The sequence below is a fragment of the Neopelma chrysocephalum genome, unplaced genomic scaffold, assembly GCF_003984885.1.
Source record: "Neopelma chrysocephalum unplaced genomic scaffold, ASM398488v2 Primary Assembly neopelma1_42b, whole genome shotgun sequence".
Classification (NCBI taxonomy): Eukaryota; Metazoa; Chordata; class Aves; order Passeriformes; family Pipridae; genus Neopelma; species Neopelma chrysocephalum.
The window spans coordinates 7909763-7932040 of NW_020897701.1; the positions used below are offsets into that span (position 1 = coordinate 7909763).

General features: G+C 37.9%; 1 protein-coding gene across 1 annotated transcript in view; it reads right to left on the minus strand.

Moving 5' to 3' along the window:
• Positions 1-22005, minus strand: part of BANK1 (B cell scaffold protein with ankyrin repeats 1) — a 141885-nt gene extending 119880 nt beyond the window's left edge. Inside the window, exons 1-2 of the mRNA XM_027677165.1 lie at positions 21660-22005; positions 4041-4439 (exon numbers count right to left, since the gene is read on the minus strand). Coding sequence (XP_027532966.1) covers positions 4041-4439; positions 21660-22005 — 745 coding nt within the window. The remainder of the gene's footprint in view (positions 1-4040; positions 4440-21659) is intronic.
• Between the last annotated feature and the right edge of the window lie 273 nt (positions 22006-22278).

Here is a 22278-nt window from a genome sequence, read left to right on the forward strand (position 1 = left end):
AAAAAAAAGAATACCACTGCTTAGAGGAAAGCCTGGAAGTGAAAGTGACAAGAGTTGTTTTGTTGAGCTGTAAACAACGGCAAACAATGACACCTAATTAAACAGCAAGAAGACTAAGGGATACCTATGACTCTTGAGCTGCACCAAGAAGTCCCACCAAAAAGTTTAATAAGTGTCAGCTCACTTTAGAAACAGTGTCACAGAACGTTATTTGTACTAGATAAGACCTATTCTCTTTCTGCATCATCAGCATTGAGGATAATTACAGGAGAAATTCAGGACATTGAAAGAACTAAGCTAACTACTCCAGATGCAATTACCTATCTATATCTACAAATCCCTTGCTTAAACACATGGTTGCCTGAATTTGAAGCGGATGTTTCAGGACTAAACAAAACCCACCAGTTTTGTCTAATACCCCAGGGTACTGAATGAATACATTGAAAGTATGTCAATTAATATAAAAGGAGGTACACAGTTCAGCAGACCAAGGAGAAGCTGTGGAAAGAAACAGGAAAAGGAAAAGACAGTTGCAAACAAAATACGTCTCTTGATTCTACTTTCAGCAACATTAGGGAATGTGGATAAAGAAAAGTCAGAATTTTAGAGTCACATTGGACCATCTTAGATGTTAACACAGAAAAATAAAATTTCTGATTGTTCTCCTCTTTCCCTGAGGATTACCTTCTTTTAGGACAATAGGCCCTTACACAAAATTCAAAACCAAATCTGAATCTCAATGTAGCATTTTCAAACAGCGAAATATTTTATGAACAAGTCCTGCTAAAGGAATCTTTTGACAACAATAAAAATATCTTCTTCATGCACGAGATGAATATAATAAAGTCTGTCACCACTTAGGAAATATATGTCAGAAAGGCCAGTTTCCATGTCTTAGTTCTCCCTTTATTCCTCCAAGAACATGTTCAAACAAGAATGACAAACCGTTCAGATTTTGTGTTTGAATCACATTACAGGGCAAACAAGCTCTCTGCTGAGTACAAAACCCCTTGCATTTTATTTAGTGCTACTCAGCACTTTAATTAGCATTGTCTTTTGCCTCGAATTTTTGGCATATAAACTACTTTAGAGCTAGAATAAAATTTTAACAGGTAAAGCCCTACCTGCTCCAAGAAGATGAAACCGGAACCTGGTAGGTGAAATAACTGGAGGGGCATGAGACTTATTTTGCTCTCTTTCCATCTCAGACTGTAGGGAAAGTGCAAAGGGAATAGTACCCAGGAAAGAAAAGACAACTGAAAAATTACCTTGCCTATGAACTTTCCTGAGTATGGAGAAATCCGTAGTGGAAGGGTGGTGATTACTAGCACCTAAGCTATGCCATTATTAACACTCTCCAGAACCATGAGGTAACAACCTAATTTAGCATCCATCTTCTAGTTGTTCTAACTACCTGCAAGCCACTCCTGAGCCCTGGCATCCCTTAGTCCTAGGACCTCAACAGCATGCTATCCTAAGGGATTAACAGAATTTAGTTACAGTGGAATATGTGGTGGGGACATTATAATTAAAGCACATTACTAAATTTTTAGACTGGTAGAGTGACAGCTCTTGCCAATACTGAGGAGATAAGAAGGTACAAATGCTTAGAAGAACAAGTTAAGAGCAATGAACAGTTCAGGAGGAAAAAAAGGGAACTGAAAACCATGAAGAATATACACAAAAGTGTTTTGATCACTATCTCCAAAGGCAGATATATAAGGGACTAGGGACAAGCACTGAAAATGAAAAGTGACTGAAGATGATGATTTATATGAAGAGAGATGGGAAATCTTGTGAGTGCATGGTCCTCAAGAAAGGCCAAAAAAAACTGATCCAAAGGAAAAAATAATCCTCATATAGTCAATAACCCCATGGCAAATAATTTTTATTATAAGGGAAAAATCTTTTTCCCAGACACATAATCTGTCAAAATCCCTGTCACAGGTATCACAAAGGCTAAGAGCTTAACAGGATTCTACAAAAGAGTATCATAAACACAGACACCATTATCTTTAAGCAAAGGTAAATAATGATAACCCATGCTCATCTTCATTTCTCAGAACTTAAATCAACAGTCAAATGGAAGCAAATCTCACAGTTGGAATACTTTCACTGTGTAACAGAGAGCAGCACAGAGGTCTCCTATCAAGCATTGATCCAAGCTGGCCTTGCTGATGGCCAGGGCACACAAGTACAGAAAAAAACAGGGCCAGAGCAGTTCTCAGCTATAATTGTGAAGGAAGTGCTTACGCCCTGAAGCACCAGGCATCAACACTACTCCCAGTCCTGGATCTAGTTCAGTCAATTGAACTTGTCTGATCTTAGCCACAGTCTATGCATCCCTGGTAAAGATGCACACACTATTCATTAATTCAGCTTTGTACTAATCTCTGAAGTTGCTGATATTGACCACTGCCAAAGCAAAGATCATTTGAACACCTACTGGTTACTTGGCATTACACTGTAAGCAATTTCCAAGGGCACATGTAATAAATACCTTCGTGAGTGCATAGACCTAAGGAAAGAACCATCCTGTTTCTTCTAGGAAACTGTTTATCTTTGCAGAAAAGTTTGCAATTTCCTGTGCATGAGTCAACTGATGGTCTCTGAGCCCAGTTCCTTCCTATACATACACACAGAGTATAGACCCACTGCTTTCATTCCACTAAAAAACTGCCAAGAAGCTTCAATCTGAAGCTACATATCAGGCACAGTCAGAAATTGCAAACAGTACCTTCTGAAACCAAAATGGACAACTCTAATGAGCCCACAACTTAAAGTCTGAAAGACATACTGAGGAAAAGGTTATTAAGTACTGAAGAGGAGATCTAAAATGCTATTCTGAAAACATTGATCTGATATAGCCAGACTGTGTGTAGACACAGTCTGGGCAGGTTTGAAAGCCTTATAGCATACCTAAGCTTACCTGCTCAAGCACAAGGCAGCAGGTACATCCAGCTAGGTCACTCCGACTCAGGTGGGGTCTCTCTACCCCAGTGTTCAAAAGAATATTCTTGATGTTCATATGCATCCAAAACTAGGTTAAGGTCTGAGTACACATCCTGAAGTTCAGGATTTTTTTCTCATGCACAAGCTCCCATGCCAATAAAATGGCACCTTGCAGGTAACAAAGACAGAAGCACAATGTTCTGCTTACTAGACAAAATAGCAAGAGCTGAGAGAAGGTAAGAGACCTAAAGACTACAAAGAAGCAGTAGTAAATATGCTCTCAAAGAAAAACACAGCTGTCTACCTGAAACCAGTGCCCAACTTACTACGCCTTTCCAAAGTGGCTCATGCATCTTTCTAAAGCTATTTCCTGGTTTCATTTGTGCAGCCTGGCAAAGTTAAATTTCGTGTTAAATTAAACCATGTACACAGACTTTGCCATTTCAGTGCCTCTCAGCCTCAGAGAGGGAGTCTTTTTACCTTACAGAAGTGCTAATTTTTACATTAATGCTTCTAGTTTCTATGGATGTGCAAACACATAAAACCGGATAGTTTTAGTCCTTCCATTACAGTTTTTTTATCTGGGTTGGAAAAAGTAGAAGGGAACTTCTGCTCTTACAGCTTTTACGTGTAACACAAGAAAACTTGTCATCCATGAAACTGGGTCTTAGTAATTATTTTTTGTTTTGTCAGATTTGCCTAAGGAGATACACACACTGTCACAATTAAGGCATTTTGAAAGAGATGAAACATAAACCCATGCTTTTGGACAGACTCTGAGATTTGTAAACTCAGGAAATAGAGAAATAAGTGTTTGTCAGCTCTTCAGTCTGACTATGAAGTAGTGATGGAAGGTTCACAGTTGCCAGTGGTAGCTTTTAGACTTTCCAAGCTGCTTCCCTGAACCAGGACTAAGAGTACAACAGTTTCATCACACTTCAGTGACAAATGCATCATCAAACCAAAACTATTGAACCAAGCTGAAGTGAGATAATTTCTCCAGAAAATCTGAATTATCACATTTTTCTCCTTCAAATGATTAAGCAAACTCTTTCATTAATCATACAAAGTTTCCCTTTTTGTATTACCTGGTTGAATAATTCCAGTAACAACAGCGATATATTCCTCAGGTTTCTGATCAGTGGAAATCTCTTTGCTGCCTCCATCTAAGGTCAGTGTCTCATAAAGAATCCTGGAACTCTCCACCCCACAAAGCAGAATTACCACATTTTCTAGAGGTTTTAGAACTTGTTCCAGAAAATAACATCTTTCTTGATTCAGGCAGTTCAGAAGTCCACATGAGAGTATCAGGAGTTTACATTTATAAGAGGGTAAACAGAATAGCTCGTGGTGCTTGAAAGTTGAAGTCTTTAAATTGTAGAGTAAGATTCTTCCTTCACTCACTATGTGTCCAAAGAGAAATTTTAAATACAGTGCCCACTCTTCTGCTTCTTGTTCATATATCACGAGGACATCCTTCGTATCTTCTAGAGAGAAGAAAAAATTTTTAGAAAATAAATTCAAATGCGTTTTGAATCTATTATAAATATTAGAAGACGTATTGCTAGTTTCCCCCCTATTAAAAACTTGAGGTACTGAAGAAATCACCTTCAGCAGAAATCACCTTGAAATGACAACCATCGCCTTATTTTTAAAACCAAGGCAGAAAGATTGCCCACAGAAATACTGGAAAAAATAGCTCAGAATATTATATGTTTAGAATAGTTTCAACTAGTATTTCAGAATACATACTGAAATTGCAATGTAGGAAGCAGAGCACATTCACACATTCTGCACACTCCTAGAGTCTTGACAATAGGTGATACTATTAAAAATTAAACACTTAGCTTTTAATGGCAGAAGTAAAGAAAAGTTTATTAAAAGCTCGACTGCATTTCTTTTCAACTATATTGATTTTTATATACGAGAAAGAGAGCTTTATTTATGTAAGAAAAGTGAGTGAAATACAGCCTTAAGCTCTGCCAGGGGAGGTTTAGGTTGGATATTAGGAAGAAATTTTTTACAGAGAGAGTAATCAGACATTGGAGTGGGCTGCCCAGGGAGGTAGTGGATTCATCGTCCCTGGAGGTTTTTAAGATGAGACTGGATGTGGCACTTAGTGCCATGGTCTAGGAACCACGGTGGTGTTGGATCAAGGGTTGGACTTGATGATCTTGGAGGTCTTTTCCAACGCAGTTGATTCTATGATTCTACATCTAACACCACACTTGATGGAAGAAAGGCTCTGCAACACACATCTCATAAAGCCTTAATTTAACAGGGTTTCCATATTTAGCTTGTCTTTTCTATCTATATACAAAGGGAAGAGTCATACTGCTGAGGAGAGACTCATACGAGCAAGGTTTTCCCTACTGCAGTTTGGTGCAATGTTTATTGAAGCAAGCAGCTAATGCTATCAAGTTACCTGTGGAAACCAAATGTAGGTTTCTCTTGAACTATAAGCATGCTTTTTTTTTTTTCCCTGCCATTGATCTGTCTTCTATATTAAGAGATGACTTCAACATTAAGCAGGAATGTAAGGCCTGCAACTTAAAAGGTGAAATATCACTGTTTTGAAATGCTTGCCTGACTTGAAGTGTGGAGTCAAAGTTTACCCTGCGAATAGCTATGATGTCCCCTATCAAAAATCTACTCCATGTACCTGCATATTGTTTTTGCCTTCAGAAATTTTACTGATACATATGCTTGAAGGCAGCTTACTTGAAAATTAAAGCCCCCCAAAACTCTGCTTTCAGAACAGTATCATTTTAGTCTGAAACAAAAAAAGTCTAGCTTTAATGCAACACTAACCAATACTGAATACACAGTAACAAAGCATAACTTTCAACTTTTTTTTCCCCTTCACTATTTCCATCTCTTACTGAATAATTCTTTGAAGTTACTGTACTTGGAATATAATGTAAGTTGAGATATTTTGCTCCCTTGAAAGTTAATGTAATAGAAACTATCATATCCTGACAAAATTAAGCTGTGCTTCAACTGCTCCTACTTGGAACCTGTCTCAAAGGTAGAAATAAAAGGTATTATTGCTTGAGCAATGAGAAACAGTAAGAGAATTTCTGCAGTCATCCATAACCTGAAAGGGTTCTTCTGACAAGCAAAACTATTCTGTAGTTATTGGTGTGTGGTTGCCCATGAAAGCATAACTCTTGAAACATGTCATCTGAAAGCCTCTTCGAAAAACCCTGCTGAATCTTATGAGAACCAAGTGAGACAGGAACATCTTTTCAGACTACTGTGACCTAGAAGGAACCAAGAAATTGCATATATAAGGCAAAAACCCATGTCGTTCGTGGCAACAATTATAAGATACAGTATGTAGTAGAGGCATTTAAAAAAAAAAGCAAGTACATTAGAGAACCACAGGAAATCTCGAGAACTCTGCAATGCACCAAACACATCCAGAAGGCAAAGGAAACAAATCAAATACTGGGGGCCAGTACCTCCTCTTAAACGGGTACCTCAGTTTATGAATCTTGCAATCTTTTAAAAGATAGCTTCTGTGTGCTTAGAAGTAACCAAGAAGTTCTTGTTAACACTCATCTTTGAGAATAACACTGCACAGGTTTGAAAAGGTTTGTAGATTATATGCTTTACTTCTAGATATCTGCATTTTACTACAGTTTTTTCTAGAAACTCAGTATTAACCTACTTTGTTTGACATAAATAAGGTTGATTTCAATTAGGGTTTAAAAACGGGCTCTACAGTCCCACTGCCTTAGGATGCTTTGTTGAAAAAAAAAAAAAAAAAGAAGTGACATTTGAAAAACAATGTTTACCCAAGTTTTAACTGAAAGACGGATCACCATCTTTCTCAGGATCATCCAGAATATTTTCCAGTTAGGGTACTGGAGCACAACAATGTCCTTCCCTGCTGTTCACTCCCCTGTGCCCAGGAATTCCTGTGACCACATAACAAGCTTGCCACAGTCAACCCTAACAAAAACGTAATCCAAGTCTGTTTACAACCCTCACTTCAATCACATTAGCCTTTGATACCTGCGTGAAGAAAGCTCTCTTTCAAACTGTTCTCCACCACTATGCTGAGAAAGGAGAGGGTCAACTGCTAGAGAAAGCATAAAATGTGTCCCTTTTATTTCTTCCCATCACAGATGTCCTCACTTGGGGAAGGTTGCTTCTCTTTTTTTTTTTTTTAATTAGCAGTCTTAAGAAGAAAGATATCTGAGAAAGAAGTGTACGAACTCTGTCAATATATAATGAGTTACTGTCCATCAGCAAAAACTTGTTAAAATAAGGACAAAGGAGAAGTGGAAATACACAGAATAGAAGTTCTTGCTCACTTTCTTAAAATATATTGATGAAAAATTGGGGCCAACATAAGTGATATGGAATGACACCCACTGCATCTTTAATTTTGTGACAGTAGACTACACTGTCCAGGATTACCATGAGTATCCTCTCATGCTAAAAACTTAACACAAAAAGAAGTAGTATTTTTTTTCCAGACAAGGAGTGTAAGGATAGAGCTATTTAAGAATTTACAAGTTGACTGCACTTATCTGATTAGACTTTTCTGTATCTCCGATTCTAGTTTCATTATCCAAATCAAATATCACCCAAAGGGAATGCATGATGTTCTCCCATGGGTTTCCCTTCCACAGAAACATGCCCATCTTCACCTAGAGAGTCTTAAGTCTATGGTTTTTAAAACAATTAGGGTTTGGAAAATGTCTGTTTTTCCTCTAAGGCATCTCCTCCTCCCCTTCCTCCACATTTCTTTCACCCTGTAGGATAAAACTATGGGTATAATCATGAGAAACATACTGAGGCATAAAATAACCCAGACTCCCATCTTTGCTCAGAGATTTTCTTCTAATCTCAAGAAGATTCATTTCTATTTGGGCTGTATATAGGATGAGAATGGTAAGCATACATACTAGTTCAAATGAGACTTCAGAAACTAAAGACCTTTACTCTCTTGGCCTCTTTGCAATCTTTTCATAGAGACTCAGCCATTCATCTCTTCACATTGCTTGCCCTGATCACTTACAGTGATATAATAAGAAATCATGGAAAAAGTTTCACTAGCACTTCAAACAACCCCTGCAATATAACATTTGGAAATGAAGTGAACGTTTAATTCAGCACTAATCAGTGACCTTAGCACAATGAATTGCCCCTCACCCATCCAGAAGGTGTTGATTTTCCCAGTCAGCACACCTCACACACATCCAGTAAATGTGTCTCAAAATGCAACTCTAGCTCTTGGTTGCTGGAATTCTGAAAGGCAAATCCCCTGAAGCAAGCCAAAATGCATTCATCGCAGGAAGGACAGCAGAAAGCACTTCAGAACTGGCTGCAGATAATGGAAAAGGCAGTCACGTTGCTTCTCTGAGACATTCCAGTAATGGAAATGAAAATTATAAAAGCCACTGGTAAACTTTACAATGAGATCAGAAAGCAGCAAAATTGATGCAGCACTGTGGCACACCTGTTTCAATTAAAGCAATTACCCTAAAACACAGGACATTCCTCCCACCACTGTATCAGCCAGCAGAGTGGCTGCGCTTCTATTTTCAGAGGCCTATCTAACTAGCATGAAATAAGAGCATTTTCACCATTTATGTACTTTCTGTTGCTAATTGCTAAGTTGTATGTGAAAACAAACACTTGCTCTATCTGTATAAAATCAATCCTGACATCTTCATCCTTCTTACTAAGCTTAGTAATGCCTGGACTTGGTAAAATGAGGTTCTACAGAGAGGAACAATTTTTCTACAAATGGGGTGAGTTTAGGGTTGATCTTGTTGGCTTTCTATGTAAAGAAATTCCACTGACCTTCCCTACAGTGACAATGGGAACAGAGTAAAATAAGTTCCTAGGGTATCTTTGACTGCATGGACCTGGCACAGGTAGACTAGAAAGATACCTGACTATCAAACCTTACAAAGCTGACATTATGCACAAAAAGCTGTTCCTCTTTAAGTGATATGGCCCTATTCCCTTGTTTAGGCTTCTCTCTCTGACCTGTCCTATGAATACACACAGCTGAATATCTAAAGATGGGCAGGTTCATTTCTAATGAACATGACTAAACACAAACACAGGATATAGAAGTCAGAACTCAGTTCTCTATTTATATCTCCTCCTTTATCACAATTACCATGAGGCAAAATTTCATGTCATTGCAGTCACTTCCTCACACCTTTGGTAGATTTCAGCAGAAAACAACCGGGTAATTCAGAAAAGGTTTAGACATGAACAAATTACGAAGAGAAAAATACATCATAATGACAGTATAAAGAGCTGAGTAATATAGTATTTTTTTATGACTGCTGTGGAAAAAGCCTTTAAGGTCACACAAAAACCTGAGCAAGCTGTATCAAGTTTGTATTAACAGATGCTATTGCTACTAGAAGCAACCATCCCCTGAAGCTTTCCCTTACGCTGTCACTACAACTATAGTTTCATAAACAGGAAACAGTTAAAGAAAAAATTAATTTAAAAATGTCAGTGTTAGGGTAAACCAAAGTGCCCTCTTGTTTATTTTATTTTTTATTAATTGCTAGTGTTTCTCTTATCAGGATCTCTCTAGATGTCCCCATCCTGACTTAGCCCAGGCAGTTCTGGATTTATGATCACATTTAAACTCCGCTCATTTAAATTCAATGTCTTTGCTTTTTCTTTTGCCTTCCGTTGCCTTTTTTTCTCTGTCACCTTTGATTCCATTGTTATTTCAGTTTCTCACAAATTCTTATCTCTAATTCCTTTGACATAAGAAACAGAGAATAGAAAACATGTTCTGCATACATTAATTAGTGCTAGGGCAAACGGTCTTCTGAAATTCATTATATGTACCTCTACCACAAGAGAACATATCTCAGAAAATAGTGCATATACAACAAAACAAAAGGCACTTATTTTGCAAGCAATAACATTTTGGGTAAGTTGCTGTGATTCCAACTGCTGTGATCTGGGAAGGTCACGCTGTAGCACTGATGTATAAAACAAGAAAAGTGTCTTACACATTAAGAAGTGTAATTTGTACACTAGGACTTGGCAGACACTGATCAACAATGTTTATCAACAAATATCACCATTTATTATAATTTCTGCTCTGAGATTTCTCTGTTCCCTGCATCTGTAATCTGATCATATACACTAAGTTAACCACATCCCAGCAATTCCTAAGTTACAGATTATCATTGACACATGAAATTTGTCTGGTAGAACTCTCTTAGAGCAGTCATAGAATGGTTTGGGTTGGAAGGGACCCTTAAAGACCATCTAATTCCAATACTCTAACATGGCAAGGACACCTTCCACTAGACCAGGTTGCTCAAAGCCCCATCCAACCTGGCCCTGAACGCTTCCAATAATGGGGCATCAACAACTTCTCTGGGCAACGTGTTCCAGTGTCTCACCCACATTTCTTTAGGTTTCTAAACCCACTGTTTCCTTTGCCACAAGTCAGCACAGTACTGAGGGAGGACTTCAGAGGTCCCATAATTTAAATGGCTTGATCTTCTCCTGCTTTTGCAGACTAATTTAAAATCCATTTTTAATGCATTTCATTTACTTGAGCATTCATCCAGAAATTTAGGGAAATGTGAGCAGCAGTTTTTATTTGATGTATAACATGCTGAAGCTATGAAGCTGTAGAAGAAAGTGCCCTCCAGTTTCAGTTCATTTCTTTTGTCCCTTTCTGACAAATACATGACAGTCAAAAAACTCCCAACAATAAGAACAAAAAACTCAAGACAAATCTCCTATCAGTGTTGGACAACCACTTTATATTTTTGTTTTGATCTTTTTAGCAGCATTCATCCTAATGATGCATACAGAAGGAAGTAAATGAAGTAGAAAATCATTACATAAATGTGTAGCTTCATAAAATGAGCAATGACAAAGGTAACAGTGAGTTAGAAAACAAAGCTAAATAAAACATTCAGGAATGATCTCAATGGAAGGCTGACTTCTCTATATTAAACCCACCTTTGCTTTCTCTCTACTGCCTTAAGACAAAGATTCTAGAGATTAGCCATATAACAACCTATATCTATTTCTGTCCATCAGATAAAGAAAAGTTAGTTAAAGGAATGCCAACCTGTCTTCACACAATTCACCCACGGGGCTGCAAAATCGACCGCAATGCCCAAATACTGCTACGGCTTGAATGAGATTCAAAAGACATTTTTCCAGTAAGCATATCTCCTCAGTAGATCTTTAACACATGGAATCATCTTTCCCCCCTGCAAAATAAATTCTCAAATTAGTACCAGTCCTAAAATAAGAATAAACTGGAGAGTTACTTGGGTAATAATTCTGGGTCCCTCTCTAGCAGAGAGCCCTTGCAGAAAGATTTTGTGTAACTAGTACTGCCTTTGACCACACTGCATGCTTCTGGGAAACAAACCAATTGGAAGTTCTGTATGTTCATGTTCTTCCAAACAGATTTGCCATATAACACATACCTACCTACCATACTTTACTGTCATTGTGGTATACTCTCACTGTTGCACAGAAACAGGAAAACTATGTTTACATACTGGAAAAAAAGTATCTCACCAGTACTTCTACCTTTTCAAGCACACTATCCTCCATTTCTAGTTAGAAACGTACAGAACACATAGTGAAAACAAATCTTTCCCAAACCATGTCTGAGATCAAATTAAACCTTATCTCATACAGTCAGAGCACCTGTGTAGTTCAAATACAGTAAAACTCAGAAGATTGATGCGGACAGGACAGGACCAAGGAATTATGAAGCATTCTGCTTTTTCCATGATCAAGCCCCTCACTGTTTGACCACATCTATCTAAGCAAATTTTTACTTTCCTCTTGAATATCCGGAAAATGAAAAATCTTTAAAGAAAACAGGCTGATGCTGTCATACGTCTATCACCATCTTCATTGTACATATATTTTATTATTGTCTAATGTAAGACTCCTCAAGATACCACAATTTAACATGCTACCAGTACCAGCTGCTCAGCAATAACTGATTGCATGTTTGGTACAGGTATGAAATACAACGTGCAGTTTGAAGTTTCCTCCTCTGAAATTTATTCTGCCCATGTTCCATTTTCCATTTACTGCAGATTACTGTTATAACACACAAGCATCTTAAAAACACACACAAAAAAATCTCACTGCTACCAAATGGGGTAGTCCTATACACCTCTACTATACAGTTGCTTATACCCATCCTGGCAACTTATATTTTATTCGTCACTTCAACCAACTCCCCAGCACGGTTTTTCTTGCACTTGCCTAAACACTTCTGTTGACAAAAGGGAAAATGAGATATGGGACAAATCAAGCCTCTGAAGTTAATAGGAGGATTAATAAAGTTAATAAAGACTGCCACTTGCAGCAACACCTATGACTTTAGGTTCAACATTGATACTTAGTTAAGACCATGAGTATACTTTTGAAAGAAATCATCTGATTGCCCTCACTTACCAGGCTTTGCTTCACTTTGCCCTGGAGCACATAAGCCATATACTTTTCAGATGAAAGTATAGCAGAACATGCGCTTCGAAATCACACCTAACATGCACCATGTGCAAAAGCCATAGGATCAGATTACAGCAAATTCAAAATAAACTCCCTTCAACGTACCCTGCATGGTTCTCAGGACCTTAGCACATACTGCTGGCCTCTACAAACCCCCTCTTGTAGGCAGCACTATTTACCAGTGTTGAAGTAGCCTTATAGCATTAGGAAATCAAGTCCTGAGAGTGCTCACTGACCATCTTGGGTCAGTGTTAAACTATAGTACTGTGAGTGTGCAGCTGAGCTCCTACTCACTCTTCCACACTTGTGCCAAACCAGGTTCCTCGAGAGACACTTCTGAATGCAGCCACTTTCACTGAATCCATAGTTGGTACAGTCTGCAATGCCATGTGCTCCTGCAGTATCTAAGGCACTTACAGGTATCTGGATTGGCTAATCAGGACTACAACAAAACAAAACACTTCTTAAATGAAATGCTTATCACGAAATTAAAATTCAGTGAACAAGACTTCAACAATATACTAAGAATAGATATACCCACAAAGAAAACAGCATGTTCAAGAGTAACTTTCAAAAAATGACAGTTGCTTAAACCTCTTATAAGACTTTTCATCAATATGATCTTTCAGTAAGAAACAAAAACTTATGAAAGGAGGGGACCTGTAATTTTGAAACATTCTTCTTAAGACTCCTAGTACTTCAATAAAGACTTATATTTTTAACTATCATTTATCCAGTACTGGCTTTTTGCTACATGAGTGTGAAAACTTTTTCAGCCTACCAGCAAAACAGATTGTTTACAGGAGAGCATGTACATTTTGGCAATTTAAATCTTACAGTGCTCATCTGTGAAATAATTGTGGCAAGAGAAATAAAATAGTATATTTTACTTTTACAATATTTGAAGGATGGTTAATGTTAAACCCTTGATTTCTGATAAAATGGACTAGCTTTTTACAGAAGTCTCTGAAATGTTACATCCAATGAATGAGTTGCCACAGTTTGAAAGGATAGTTCTGCATTTTTATGATGTTATTTAAGGCATATTTTAAAGAACAGGTTGTGTACAAAATGAATATTATTCATTATTATACATGTCATCCAAAATGAATAGTATAGACTTAACAGCATGTGGGAGTACAAAAGTTATGGCATACGCTATGTACTTGCAAGCTAAAACACAAAAACATGGATTGCTGTTTTAATGAATTCTATAAGCATCAGTGTTGAAATATAGGCTGCTAGTTTGCCAGTGAAACACAGCTGTTTTTAAACTCTTTTAGAAAACCAACTGACAATAGCTTGGCAAGAGCACTATGAGAAAATTAAAATGAAACAGTCCTGAATGTACTCTGTAAGCGGAAAATTCTTCTGTTTCCAAACTGCTAAATGTAGGATCTGGCTTAAACTTTCACTGAAAATATTTTTTCTCCAATTCAATCATTACAGACTTTCATTCAAGGGCAAATTAGATTTGTCCTCCTCTAAAATAGTTAGTCTTGAACAGAGAACAGAATTGATAAGGGAGAGAAACACATTTGGAAGTCTTAATGCTAAGATTACTGTGTTACAAACCAGTTACAAAACCAGAATACAAGTATGAGACCCTTAAAGTTTTGATTAAAAACACTGGCAAAATTTCCTTTGAGAGTGCATAGCAACAAGGCTTTGTTGATTACCTACAGCTATTCCAAGATACACTAGCTGGGGAATTAGCTTTCCAAGTTTACAGCTAGGAAGACTACAGCAACTGGAGACTCTGTGAAATATATAGTAGTAGACATCTTGGGGGGGGGGGGGAATGAAAAAAGGTATATTGAGTTTCATGCATTTTTATTAGATTTTCTAGATACTATGGAATATTCTTTCCAAGCAAGACTACTTCTATTATTTGATTCAATCTTTATTAAATTTTCTCATAATATCAGCCTAGCTTTAAAAAAATAAAAGTCAGATGAATTTGAAATGCAAATTACCTTTAGATATTAAAAATAAGATTAAGCTACTAGAATTTACTTTCTGGACATAGTTAAAATTACTTAGACACTGGTAAAGATGTTGTCATCTATCTGGTTTATTGAAAGGCCTTGCTTTGAAGTAAATGTGAATTGAGACATAAATCACATGAATTGTTTATTTCAGTTCCCTCAAACAAACAAAAGGCATTTGAAAAATAACGATCAAATGGTCATTTTTCAGAGGGAAGAAGTTTCTCTGGGGAGACCCAGTAGTGTGCTTCTACACCATTCAATATATTGGCCACCTTTTTGGGATTTTTTATCCATCTGCTCAAGCACACACTCCTGGTCAGCACCACATGCTTCAGTCATAACTGAATTATGTGAATGCTATTGCAAACACTTTGAAAAAATCTCAGTAACAAAACCTTAGGGAAATCACTACTTGATGAAGAAGTTTATACCGAATACTGCATATCTACCACTTTCCCACTGTATTTCATATTTTTTAAAGGAAAGAGAAACAAAGTGAGAAGATATCTGTGCTTTGTTGTTCATATGGTTTTGGTAATTTAAAAAATTCATTTATGTCACTCATGCATATTATAATTTCACAAAAAGCAAGTGCCTAAGTCTTTTCAGTTAAGTAATTTTTAATAAATCAGTGGAACACCACCTTAGTGGTGTTCTGATATAAGTACTGCTTGTTTTAATTTAGTGCCCACTATCACATCAGCATTAAACTGCTTTGAAGCCTGTACTGTATTTAGCCTTTCATTTTTACAAAGGACACTATCATTACTTAACATAGAGTCTTTTATTTTCAGTTCTGAAATGGCTCTAAATTGTTTGTGTTCAATTCATTCCAGTCATCCTATATCTTTTTCCTTTCAGCTATCTAAACAGTAAATGTTTCATGAATAAATGAAAATTACAAATAACAAAAGGGTTCACTATGTGAAGATATGTTTAACATATATTATTAAATTTCATAAAAGTTTAATTTATAAATGCTGTTTCATATATTGTTTCATACATTGTTCTGTTTTTCCCAAAGCTTATAGAATTTTTAATATTTTCCATTAGAAAATAAATAATGCTTACTCTTTCAATTGTACCTCTAATCTGATATTTAAAAAAAAGAAAAACAAATCTCCCACCACTTTTTGTTGACTACAGTCAGCAAACTTGAATTATTTATTCTTCATGAGTTAACATTGACCACACACAGAGAATAACTAAAAAAAAATTATTATTTGTTTTTGGGTTGTTTCTTGTTTTGTTTTGGTTTTTTATTTGGAAGCACAGATACCAATAAACAGTGAGTAAAAATACAATTACGTCATTACATTTTGACAGGAAAATAGCTTGCTGGAGCTAGCACAGACAGAAACTGGCACGTCCCCAACACTGAGAAACATGGGCAGTAAAGTATGTTTAGGCACGAACTGAACCACATGGGACAGGATTTCATTCAGGTTTGTGGGTGGAGGGGTGGGGTCTTTTATCTTTAATTTTGACATTCTCTTTATTTCTTGTAGGAAAATTCTTTTATGCATGTCTAGAGCAGGGGATCTAGGATTAGGTGTTAGCTCCCAGATCCAGCTGCACTATTCAGTTGCACCTTAGCTTGGTGTGAGGGCAAAACTCAGACATCCAGGAAAACCTCTCTTCTGATGTTGGTTTCCATAGAAAGGAAACCCAAAGATGCGGGCTGGACAGAAGCTGTGGTACACTCCAGCAGAAACACCAGACACAGCCACAAAAGTCACTTGGCTGATGAAATGGATGTTTTCCTTGTGGTTTTGAGAGGTTTTGCTAAACAGAGAGAGCAAGATGAAGAACCTTGTAAGAATGCAGTCTCGTCATTGCTTCTAAAGTCCTCACCCCAAACTCACAAAATAAGGAAATAAGGAAAATGCTAAAGCACGTATCAGCAGGGCAAAGAGAAGAGAAAGAAATATGTGCAGGCCTTTCAGTGTTTGAAGGTGACCTCTAAGACAGATGGGGAAAAACTTTTTAGCAGGGCCTGTTGCAATAGGACAAGGGGTAATGGTTCTAAACTAAAAGAGATTGATTTACGTTAGATATAAGGAAGAAGTCTTTAAAGTGAGGATGGTAAAACACTGGAGCAGATTGTCCAGAGAAGTGGTGGATGCCACATCCCTGGAAACATTCAAGGTCAGGTTAGATGGGGCTCTGAGCAACCTGAACTAGCAGAGGATGTCCCTGCTCGTTGCAGGGGGGTTGGACGAGATGGCCTTTAAATGTCCCTTCCAATGCAAACTAATCTAGGACCCTAAGACTCTATGGACTTCAACATTACAGTTTCCTTACAGACAAAGGAATTAAGAAATAAAGACATCTACTAAAACTTCATAGTGAAAAAGGTGAAAGAGTTTGCAATTCTTTTTTTTCTGCTATGAAAACCTGCAAGATTCAGCAACTCACTGGAAGTAAGTTTACCAGTATGCACAGAGAGAAAACTGAAACTTGACAAAGGTATTGCATTTCAGCTTCACATTCTTACAAGAATTCTCTATTTCTTAAAGAGAAGCAAAAGAAGTTATGAAAATTCCCATTCCCTTTTCTGAAGAACATCCTTATGTACATACATACACACTTTCACAAACACAAGCACATCACACCACATGCAAGGGAAATATTTAAAATGCCAACAGATCACCAATGAAATTTTAACAATTTTTCAAACATTTCCTTTGGCTTTTCTTTTTTGATTTCCTTATTTTACTATTGTATTTATCAATAACAAGAATGAAACACTGCAGGATGAATTACTACTTGATACATAGATCTCAACTGTAGAAATAAAAAAATGCGGTAGTACATCAAGACAGGTGGATATGCTAGAGAGCATTTCCAAGAAAAAAACACTACTATTAGTATCTGTTTTGAGGAACCTGCTACTGCATCAACCACTGGGAATGTGGAACATATGCATGCTTGTAAAACCATCTCATTTCTCATCTAAGCATCCTCTAAGAACTTCTCTGGAGAGGAAAGCTGAGCCCTGCGTTGCACATTGCAAATCACCACTGTGTCCAAATTCTGCACAAATGATCAAAAAGATTTAAAAAAAAGAAAGTTGAATAGGGTTTGAAATTATTTTTCTTTCCAATTAAAAGCAAAGAAGATGGAAGTTTGCTTTCCTTTTCTAACAGCAATAAACATTACTGTGTACTTCAGAACTTGAATGCTCTGAATCAATGCTCACATGGTATACTAGTAAAGCTAGCTCTCTGATGAAAAGTAGTAATTGAGTATCACTGAATACTGATATTCCAAATACACTATACTCAGGCAGTAACTGTATTTCCTATGGATATGCCGAGAGTTCTCATTTATCATAGAAGTGACTTCAAAATACTACTAGAAGGAATTATACTTACTGTTGTAAATTTGTTTTTAATAGTATGTAGTACTTGGCCATAATGAAGGCTCATTAGTTGGCAATTGGTCATATAAAAATGACTGCTCATCACCCCTAAGCTTACAAGAAGAAATGAACCTTAGCCACAGACTGCAGCTATTTATAAACACCTGTATAAAGTTTCAAGTCATTTACAGCTGTTAAGCATATGATCTGAATGCAAAAGGGTGCTTTCCAAACTCAGCGATACCTCTGCTTGAACTGTCTCAATGTCAAATACGTGTAGGCCTTTTCTTATTTAACTGTACACAAAGACTCACGGAAACTTGGTAGAATAAAGTAATAAAGGGACTGCTAAGACCAGTTTGCTTTAACTGTCAGTCCTGCAGTAACATAAATTATACACTCTATCTTAATACAAAGCCTTGCTTTCTTACTATGCAGGGAGCCAATAAACACTAAATAATCATCAATATCATCACATGAAATAGATCCCATTTAAAATTTAGATCTTGGTATTCGTGAGTCCCTTCTTACCTTCATGGCAGTTTCAGAAACTATTTAAAATACCATTCTGAACTTACTACTTTTGTTTAAATTTAGCAAAACCTAGTTGTTTATCACAGTTCACATAGCAATAGTCTGATTTTAATTTATACAAAAGGTCAGGGTAGCTTTATTTTTTTGATGATAGCCAGAAATGACTGGACCTCCCAGGAGGATACAATTATATCACAAACTATTGCTGCTGTTTGCATTAGGGCACTTAAGCTTATTAGAGGAGCTAAAACATTCTTCATTACCTACAAGCAAACAAAAGAGTATATAAGCTGACCAAATGCTCAAAGATAAGCTTAAGAGATACACCGATAGGAAAACAGTCACACTGTGTCTTCTGATTCCCTGGACACAAACGTTCTTTTCAGAAACTGAAAGCATGCTTGATTTCACCATTAATGTGACCTCACTGATAGAATTTTTCAAATGTGGGTGGTCAATTGCTTGTATGCAAACTTCAGTAATTACTGCTTGCAGCAGAAAGGAGACAGGAGAGGATTTGCATAAGGCAAACATCTTGTTAGGAACAACTTCTGAATCTGAACAAGCAACCCAACACTTCCAGAGACATAGATAGCTTTGTGTTAATTATAAGGTACTTCTCACTTCTTTGATACTTAAATTACTAATACATTATTAGCAGTAATATTAATGTTCATATTATGAACATTTACTTATTGCTGAATCTGCTTTAAAACTCCACCATGAGACCCCTTAGATTTTTAATCAAAACATAGTCTGAAACCTTTTTTTCCCCCTAAAACTGAAGCAGTTGAAAAATTTTTAAAGCTACTAAAATTCATGCAATCCCTAATTCTTGAGAAAAACAAAAACCCAGTATTACTTTTGTTTTTTCCCTGGCTAGGTTCCCTCCCAGAACGTGACACGTAAACATAGCCCCAGCAGCAGTTGGAGACACAGAAATGTACATCGTGTAAATAAAGAGTACATAGTGAAAGATCTCAATGAAGATATTTACATTCAAGAGTGTGGAGAGGAGTAATAACTCAAACACAGCATAGCAATTAAGTTATCCCATCAGTGCCTCCTGTCTCAAGTGAAGACAGATGTCATCAAGGATCATCAACATTACTGGTGTTTTATCTTTACTAGCTACAGCATGTTTAATAGAATAAAGAAGTTCATCCAGGCCAGGATGTCCTACAAAGTACTGGCAAGTAACAAGCCTGTCTCTCCCACCAAGCATCCCAAACAGCTTTAAAATTTTAGTTAGACTAGGCCTTGGGCAATCCACCTAAAGCAACTACCTCACAGCTAGTGTTCCATCAGGAGAAAACAGATCTCTTTACACTGTGGAAAGAAAGGTTTGGTGATGTGGTAAAACTGCAGGAGACAGGTTTATGCATGGAGGCTGCAGGTGGATGAGGCTTAGTCAGAGCAATACATGAAAAAATGACAAAGACAAATGATGACAGCAGAAGGCCAGCATCTTCTCTGCTGGCTGAGCCTACAGTTACTTGTTCCTCTGCCAATATGTGGAACTCACTGTGAGCAGCTGGGAAACCAGCCATCCCTCTTTGGTGTTCTTACATATTTACTCTGCAATTACTCCAGCTATTTCGCACGCATACTCAGTATTTGACTGCCTTTATTCACCAAAAGCCAGACTTTAAAGTGGATGTCCCCAGGTCACGCCCAGTTGTATACTGTTATTGATACAGAATGATCACTAAACAAACTTCTGTGATTATCAGAACACAACTGACTGTTCATATCTAGAAAATATCAGTTTGCCTAATAACTGGGATAGTATGTGCATATTTAGAAATGCTATAAATAGAAAATCCTATCTATCAAAAGCTAGGTACTGGTACAATAACTCCACCCATTTCAAAATCAGCCTTGGGTAGAAAGTAAAGCGGTATTGAGTTTTGATACTTTATCTATAACTAACTTATTATAAAACAGCTGGGAAAGTGACTTTGCCTTTCTTCCCTAATGTTTTCATCTGTATAATGAAAGCAGTACGTAGAGATGGCTTGTGATGATATTGTCATTAGAATGCTGCACTTGATGATATCTGATATAGTTACTCGGAAGTTATAAATGGATACAAAATATAAGGTACTTTGTAAAAAACCTGTCTTAACATATGAAGTAGTAATTTTAAATGATGAACCAGAACAGCAGACGAAAGCATTGAGTCACCTTTGCAGACTCAGACCTTCAGACTTCTCTTTCTTGACTCCTCATTCAGAAAATGAGGATAAAATATTGTCCCAACTAAGAGAAGCATCGCAAAAACAGAGCCGAGCTCCTTGCTGCAAGCAAGTGAAACCTCTGGTGCCTGCATGCACATCTTTCATTTCCTCTTTACTGAATGCCCAGCTTTGCAGTCACTGATTTGTGGTGTTGAGCCTTGCAAAGACACATGAAGAAAATGGGAGCAGTAAATACACAGTATTTCTGGGAATAAGGAAACATGACAGGGAAAAACATGCACAGGGACAAGGAGTCACAGGTTTCTGGTTCAGATTAAGGACTGCCTCTGATTTACATGAGACCTTCATAAGTACTTTTATCTTTTCATAAAATTTTTCCATCAGTCAATTGGATAATGCATCCCAATACTACCAAGGGAGTAACAAAATATACACTAACAGTTTTGAGGCATACAGATAATGCAAAAAACACTGATGAAAGCATGAACAAGGAAATTAATATTTCTGTGCAAAGCATAGCACAGTTTTGCTGTACAGTGTAGGCTGGAGCCCATACTGAAAACTGAAAGACTGGAAAAAGACAATCAATTTTTAATTAATAACACAACAAATGATTAGCCAATTAAGACTATCCCAGAGCGGATATACATTTAGGACCGAATTAACATTGCTCATACAACTTTTATTCTTTCATTTCCCAACTTTTTGGTGCCAGACTTCCCCCTCTTCAGAAAAGTTACATTGGTATTTCGAGACTGTCAAAGACTTGTTAGACACCACTTGCACTTGAGGGCTATTTTCAAGGAAAAGTTATGTAAAACTGTCCTGACGTACTAAGAATAGCAGTAAACAGACAATAAAACAGTAAAAGCTCTGGCACAATTTGTCATGAAAACATGCAAACAGGTGACACGAGTGGAAACACCCAAGGGAGGAAAAAAAAAAAATGTTTTGGAGCAGGCACGCTCACAGGGTGTGCGCCCACTAAGCACCCAACTTCCTTCATGGCAAAGCGCAGAACGCCTCACGCAGGGTTGGTTCTCCACGCTCCACCACCACCCTTGGACAACAACGCGGGGCAGCCTCCCCGCCCTCACACCCCGCGCCGCCCCGCACCGACCTGCCGGGAGCATGGCTCCGCCGCCGCCGCCGATATTCCCTCGCCCGCAGAGCGATGTCCCGGCCGGAGACCGCTATCCCGGCCGGTCGCCTCCACCGGGACAGAAACGCGGGTCCCCCCCCGGCTGCCGCCTCCCGTGGGGCTCCGCCGCCCGCTCGGCCCCACCCATATCCCCCGCTGAGCACACACCCACACACCCCGGCATCGCCCCGTTACCCGCGGTGGGAGCCCTCGGCCTCCCAAGTTGTTTCTGTAGGGAGAAAACGAGGAACGAGTCGAGCCTTCCCAGCTGTGCAGAGCGCTGGGTTTCAGTGTGAGGCTGCAGCAGGGAGACCAGGTCATCCTGTGTGGAAAAGCCCGCCGAGGACGAAAGGTACCAGGGAAGTATTCCCCAGAGTGTGACACCCGCTTGGGAATGTGTTCTGGTTCGGCATGGTTAGCTCCTCCACAGTATTAAGGCATATATTTATTTTTTTGGCGTGGCAGAGAGTAGTAAATCAAAACCAAAAAAAGCGAGACAGGTGACCCATGAGAGAGACTGCAAACACTTCAGCTCACTGCTGCGCTGCCCATCAAATTTAGTCAGGGGACATCAATCAAGGTAGCATCTTTTGA